Raw genomic sequence first — 7802 nt, 5'->3', positions numbered from 1 at the left:
AATTAGTTATGATAATTTTTATGTGCTCTATCTAAAATTCAAGATAATATATGCAATGTTTATGAAAAAATATATGCAATGTTTTTTTAAATAACATTTTTAAAAAAAATATATATGCAATGTTTTATTTTAATTTTTTTAAATAACATTTTTTTAAAATGTGTTATATGAAAAAAAAAAAAAAAAACAAAACTTTAAACTATAAGTAGAATTTATGTAATTACCTTTCATTATTATTATTGTTATTAGAAAAGAATTTATTTTTATATTTTTAATGTTAGATTTATTTGTCATTTTTTTTATCAGTTTAAATTCAGTAGTAAAATATCAAAATTATAATTTTTTAATATTATTTAATTATAAAATTTTAATTTTAATTTGTTTTATTTGTTAACTATTAAAATTAATCAATAAAAATTGATAAAAATAATTAATAAATTTATTTTAACAAATAAAAATTTTTAAGAAATTAATGATGACTTTTTTTTTATAAATATAACATTTAATTGAAATAGGTGTAATTTAATTATAAAATATTCATTTTAATTTTTTAATTTTTTTAACTATTAAAATTAATTAATAAAAAAAATTGATAAAAATTAATAAAGAATTTTATTTTAATAAATAAAAAAAAATTTAAAAAGCTGTTAATGATGACTTTTTATAAATGTAACATGTAATTGAAATAGGTGTAAATAAATTTACCATTATTATCATTGAAAAATAAATTCAAATAAATGATCATAGGAAGACATCAAGAAACATGACAATTAATAATAGACCCCCCGACACAACGTGAATCCTCCTGCTGTCCCCAATCATATCCAATTTTCTGAAAATATGTTCGTCCAAAGAAAAATTAATCAAGAAAACTTTTAAATTCAAATAGATCATCATGAGAAGACATCTAGGGGTGGGCATGGATTGGGTTGGTTCGGTTTTAGACTGAAATACAACCCAATCCATACATATCAGTTTTTCTAATTTACAATCCAAACCAAACCATTGAAGCATTAAATCCAAACCAAACCAAACCATTTATGATCGGTTTGGTTTGGATTGGTTGATCGGTTTGAAACTTACTAATTTATAAATATATAATACAAATAAAAAAAATTTCAAATATAAAATATAAATAATAAATTATAATTATCTAAACATAAAATACAATTAGAATAATATAACATAGTCTACAATGGAAAATAAAGAAGAAAATATAGCAAATGATACACATCATGCACTTATTAAATAGCAAACATTAATGCCATCATCTCACTCCTATAAAATCAAATTAAAATTGTTAGAACAAATAATGTAAAATAATACATTCGTCAAAATTCATTCACTCAAGAATCAATGCATAATTCTTTTTTTTTTTTTTAACCTTAAAACTTTGGTAAATTATAAGTTAATCAATGTTGATAGATTCACTAATTTTAGTTGATTCTGTAAGCTCTACAAAGATCAAAACAATAAAATTAACAATAAATTATATTTAAACATTTATATATATATATATAAGTAACAATTGGATACAATATATGTAGATATATATATATATATATATATGATGGGGATGTAAAAAATATATATATATTATGGTGATGGTGATGGACGGGTGGTGAGCGGCAACAAAGGTAAATATTTAGTTTAGGGTTACAACTTACAATTTGATTTGGGATTTGGGATATGGGGATGTAAAAGAAAAAAAAATTTATCTATATATATTAAAAATCAATATATAAAATTGGAAAAAAAATTTAAAAATTAATATATAAAAATGAAAAAAATATTCTAAAATTAATGTATAAAAATGAAAAAAATAAAAAATATATAATTTTTTAGCTATATAATATTTTATTTGGATTGGATTGGATTGGATTGGATTAGATTAGATTTATATTTCCAATCCATAACCAATCCAATCCATACAATTTATAATATTTTGAATCCAATCCAATCCAATTGATGTAAAAATCCAATCCAAACCGTTAAAAATGGATTGGATTGGACGGGTTGAACGGGTTGTATTGGATTTTACCCACCCCTAAAGACATCAAGAAACATGACAATTAATAATAAACCCCCAGCGACGTGAATCCTCGTGTTGTCCCCGATCATATCCAATTTTCTGAAAATATGTAGGTCCAAAGAAAAATTAATCAATAAAACTTTTAAGAAAAGGACAAATGAAATAAATGAAGGGTCCAAAAAAGGAATGGCATGCAACCTTGTGAGTCCCACTCCATTTATTAGTGTAAACAGGAAATACGTCATGCCGGATCCACGGTATTTTTTTTCAATGAATTTGGACACTGATGGCTCTGTCGTTTCCGTATACGGCAGAAAGGCACTGTTTTCTCACGGGTCGTTGGATCAATGCTCTTTTCTTGTATTGATTTGCACATTATATTATACATTACTCGTACAGATGCACGTCCAACAACACACACAATCAGCGCCATGTTCTTTGCTTCTGGCGATTCTAAACTATTTCAACGTATTTTTATTTTTTACACATTATTATTAAAATATAAAACAAATATAAATTTTTTTTATATAATATTTTTAATATTTAAAATATTCTTGATTTATACAATTTTTTTCTAATATATTTTTTAACTATTTTTAAAAATCGATCAAAATTATTTTTTTATTTTTAATCCTTCATGAAAAAGATCTTTCTTTAATGATTGTCTGTCAAATGTTTTCCATTGACATTGATTATCTTTGAACCAAAAATATTGTGGGAGGTCAAATTTTTTAATATTTGATAGTAAAATTTTAAACAATTTTTAAAATATTTAATTGTATATTTCTAAATATTTTTTAAATTATTCAATCATAAATTTTTGAATATCTTTAAATTTGTATTATTTTAAAGTGTTTAGTCTTAAAATATATAAAATAATAATAAAAATAATATAATATATCATTTACTTGTGTTTGACATGTGACATTTTCTTAACGTGACACACGGCACCATTATTAAGTTACACGTGGCATATACTGTTCACATGCTAAACAAATAATATTAAAATGATACGGTATTTGAAAAATTTTGCAAGTTCATAACTTTAAAACAATATGTCCGAATAGGGCGTGCCGCTAGTTTACGGACTCAGGTCGATGCGTACTTTGCAATGGTGCCTCGATCAACCTAGAATTCTTACCGAGTCAAAAAGTCAAAATTTGACCTTTCTCGGTCAACGACAATCAACTTGAGAAAATTCCGATGTACTTCAGGATGGGGTGTTACAACCCGCAAGCGATATTGTCCTTTTTGGGTCTAGAGAATCCTCTTATAATCCAGCCCTCAAGGTTTTAAAAGATCTCGCAAGGGAAAGAATGAAACACTCCTTATAAGTGAGTGTGGATACATTTCACTTGCGATGCGTTTTAACAAAACCATACGAACTGGGCCCAAAGCAGACAATATCATATGCAGGTGGTTTGCCCTGTTGCAATACCGGACAAATTGCCATCCCTATGTCAAACTTTAAAGAAAGACAGAATGATTCCTGTTGTCTTCTAGACGGCCCAAAGCATTGTTTTGTTTTTGGGTAATATTTGGTGGAAACAATGAGATTGTTACTCGAATGTTTCCTAGGGATTATTTTATATTTTGAACAGTATACTTTTTATTAGAAGAATAACAAAACAATTAAGAATTTTTCTTGCATAATTGTTGAAGTTAATTTTTAATATCGCATATTATATATATAAAACAAAAAAAAAAGAAAAAAAAGAAAAAAAAAATAGATATGTATATATATATATATATATACACCCTATAACAAATCGGCAATACTTATTAATAATGCATATTATATTGATTTGGACATTACATTAAACTCTACTCGTACAGATGGACGTCGACGACGCACACAATCAGCTCTATGTTCTTTGGCAAGTCGAGAGCCTCATGCTACGTACAGACTCGAAACCTTCTAGTGGTCATTATTCGTTATAGTAGGTATAGAGAAAGCACACAGACCAAGCATTTTTTTCTTTTATTTAAAATTTTTCGGTGGACTTAATTAGATAACATTATTAAGGACGATTTTAAACACTACAACAGAGGAAGTACCCGAGTACATTCATGCATAAACCTAATACACGAATAAACAAACAAATAAACTACACATTGTCGTTAATTTTTAACCCAAACAGGGTTATGCGGGCCGAAGAAATGGCAAATCGAAACTGTTCCAGGCTTGACGCTGAGGAGTTTGAAAGAAACGTGATCGGGTGCCCATTGAGATGTATCAATGTGACAAACCGCAATAGCATTAAGTGCATCTCCGACCTCTTGACCAACGATCTTGATCTGGTACACCCTACTGGTTTGGCTGTGGCACATATATACTATATAAGGGTAGTCCATAATATGGCAGGCCACCATTATTGGGCTATGCACCTCTTTGATGTCGAGGAAAGTGTAGTTCTGATAAACGCTGACTGGTTTCCCCAAATGGGTAGTTTTTATAGCTCTGAAATCGACCCCGTATTGTCCTCCTCCTAACATAGAGCTCGCGAATTCGATGAAGGATTCTATGGAAGTTGCACAAGTCTTTTGCTCCCCCTTTATGGGTTCCTCTGCGCAGGTTCTCAGGGTCCTCTCAGCTAATTGGACCTCTGGAGATCCTGGAGCCATCCCAAAGAGTTGAAGAATAAGCGGAAGTTCTTTCACTGAAAATGGAATGCGATCCGCAACTTCTTTGGACAGAAACGGAGGTAAAGAAGAAGGGTCTCTGGTGTAAAACTGAATGCCCACTGCTTTTCCCACATAGAGATCATCCACAGTGAAGAATCCTACTCTTCTAGCCATATCCAGAGGATCGTCACCGCCGTACTGCTGCTGGTGGTGGTGCTGGGGATGACCATTTCCAGTACTGCACAACTGCATAATCGAATTAATTCAACATGGAAAAATATTGTAAATTGATTAGATCATAAAATATATATATATATATATATATACACATATATATACTAACTATATTCAAACCAAAACATTAATAAAAATGAAATTTAAATTATTACCATCAACAGGGAAAGGTACACGATGAGAAGAACACAAGAAGCAATTTCCTTTGCCATTTTTCTAATTTTCTTCGCCGTCCTCACACTTTCTCTCTCGTTTTTTTTAGATAAGGGAGTATATGAAAGAGGATATAAAAGAAAAATTAGACTTTTAGAGAAGGGCCTGCTGTCAAATATTATTCACCCTCTCTCTCTCTCTCCACACTACGCGAAAATTAATATCTAGCGACAGTTATTTAGCGACGTTACGAAACAAACACGTTTGAAAAAATAAAACCGCAACTCTAAGATTAATGCATCAGTAAAAATTCAATAAATATACGACGCATTCCAAAACAATCGATGTCAAATGATCGCTAAAAAAAAAAACAACATGCGACACATCCGTAAAGAGTCGCTGAATATGCAGCTGAATAGAGTCGCTTTTAATACTATTCGTATATTTTACCTGAATTGTATTGTTTAAATGCTAGACTTATGAAAAATGGTTAACCATCCACTTATCTATGTTTACATTATAACAAATTTTAATTATACGAGGTTGTTGTTCAATTATATAATTTTTCATATACAGTTTATTCTTGCAAATCTCTTAAATAATATTTTTCTTTTTTTTTTAAGATATTGGTAATAGGCGTGTCGCCTGTTCTCCTTTCTTTTCTTTTCTTTTTTGGTTTTTTTTATCAATCTAATTTTATTTCAACTACAAATAACCAGTGAAAATATTAGAGTAACATAACCGAGCTAGTTTATTTTTTATTTTTTATTTTTTTAGATTTTGGTAATAGGCGACACACAAAGAAGATCGTGCATCGCCTGATCTCCTTTTTTTTTTTTTTGGTTCTTTTTATCAATCTAATTTTATTTCAACTACAAATAACCAGCAAAAATATTAGAGCAACATAACTGAGCTTCTTTTTTTTTCTTTTTTTTTTTTAAATATTGGTATCAAATTAGGCAACGCACATTGTACGTCTCCAAATAGTAATAGGCGACGCACATTGTGCGTCTCCAATTAGGCGACGCACATTATGCATCTCTAGTTACCAATATATTACCAAAACAAAAAAAAAAGCTCAGTTATATTGCTCTAATATTTTCACTAGTTATTTATAATTGAAATAAAATTTGATTGATAAAAAAAACAAAAAAAAAAAAGATCAGGCCACGCACAATCTTCTTTGTGCATCGCCCGTTACCAAAATCTAAAAAAATAAAAAATAAAAAATAAACCAGCTCAGTTATGTTACTTTAATATTTTCATTGGTTATTTGTAGTTGAAATAAAATTATATTGATAAAAAGAACAAAAAAAAAAAAAAAAAACAGAACAGGCAATGCACAATCTTCATTGTGCGTCGCTAGTTACCAATATATTAAAAAAAAAAAAAAAAGCTCAGTTATGTTGCTCTAATATTTTCACTGGTTATTTATATTGAAATAAAATTTTATTGATAAAAAAAAAAGAGGAGATTAGGCGACGCACAATCTTCATAGTGCGTCGCCTGTTACAAAAATCTAAAAAAATAAAAATAAAAAATAAATCCGCTCAGTTATGTTGCTCTAATATTTTCATTGGTTATTTGTAGTTGAAATAAAATTATATTGATAAAAAGAACCAAAAAAAAAAAGCTGAACAGGCGAGGCACAATCTTCTTTGTGCGTCGTCAGTTACCAATATCTTTAAAAATAAAAAAATAAAAAAGTAACTCAGTTATGTTGCTCTAATATTTTCACTGGTTATTTGTAGTTGAAATAAAATTATATTGATAAAAAGAACCCAAAAAAAAAAACAGCAGAACAAGTGACGCACAATCTTCATTGTGCATCGCCAGTTACCAATATCTTTAAAAAAAAAAAAAAAAAAAAAGTAGCTCAGGTATGTTGCTCTAATATTTTTATTGGTTATTTGTAGTTAAAATAAAATTAGATTGATAAAAAGAACCAAAAAAAAAAAAAAAGGCAACGCACAATGAAGATTATGGGTCGCCTGTTACCAAAATCTTTAAAAAAAAAAAGAGCTCAGTTATGTTGCTCTAATATTTTCATTGATTATTTGTAGTTGAAATAAAATTAGATTGATAAAAAAAACACAAAAAAAAGGAGAACAGGCGACGCACAATCTTCATTGTGCGTCACCTATTACCAAAATCTAAAAAATAAACCAACTCAGTTATGTTGCTATAATATTTTCTCTAGTTATTTGTAGTTGAAATAAAATTAGATTGATAAAAAAAAAAAAAAAAAAGCAGATCAGGCAACGTACAATGAAGATTGTGCGTCGCCTGTTACCAAAATCTAAATAAAATAAATAAATAAATAAACCAGCTCAGTTATGTTGCTCTAATATTTTCTCTAGTTATTTGTAGTTGAAGTAAAATTATATTAGTAAAAAGAACAAAAAAAAAAAAAAAAAGCAGAATAAGCGACGCAAACTCTTCTTTGTGTGTCGCCTGTTACCAAAATCTAAATAAAATAAATAAATAAATAAACCAGCTCAGTTATGTTGCTCTAATATTTTCATTGGTTATTTGTAGTTGAAATAAAATTAGATTGATTAAAAAAAAAAAGGAATAGGCAACGCATAAAGAAGACTATGGGTCGCCTGTTACCTATATTTAAAAAAAAGAAAGAAAAATCTAGCTCAGTTATGTTGCTTAAATATTTTTACTGGTTATTTGAAGTTGAAATAAAATTAGATTGATTAAAGATTAAAAAAACAATAATAAAACATGGAATAGGTGACGAGTTTTATTG

At 28.2% G+C, this 7802-nt stretch overlaps 1 protein-coding gene across 1 annotated transcript; it reads right to left on the bottom strand.

Moving 5' to 3' along the window:
• Window positions 1–3808: 3808 nt before the first annotated feature.
• Window positions 3809–5212, bottom strand: LOC107426817 (BURP domain protein USPL1). Its single transcript, XM_016037113.4, has 2 exons — window positions 5047–5212; window positions 3809–4903 (listed from the first exon to the last, which is right to left on the bottom strand). Exons 1-2 carry the CDS (start codon window positions 5101–5103, stop codon window positions 4154–4156), a joined length of 807 nt encoding a protein of 268 aa, XP_015892599.2. The 5' UTR covers window positions 5104–5212; the 3' UTR covers window positions 3809–4153.
• Window positions 5213–7802: the final 2590 nt, after the last annotated feature.

The sequence above is a fragment of the Ziziphus jujuba genome, chromosome 9 (assembly GCF_031755915.1).
Source record: "Ziziphus jujuba cultivar Dongzao chromosome 9, ASM3175591v1".
Lineage (NCBI taxonomy): Eukaryota > Viridiplantae > Streptophyta > Magnoliopsida > Rosales > Rhamnaceae > Ziziphus > Ziziphus jujuba.
The sequence above is the reverse complement of the archived record's forward strand: the minus strand, read 5'-3'. Positions and strand labels throughout refer to the sequence as shown.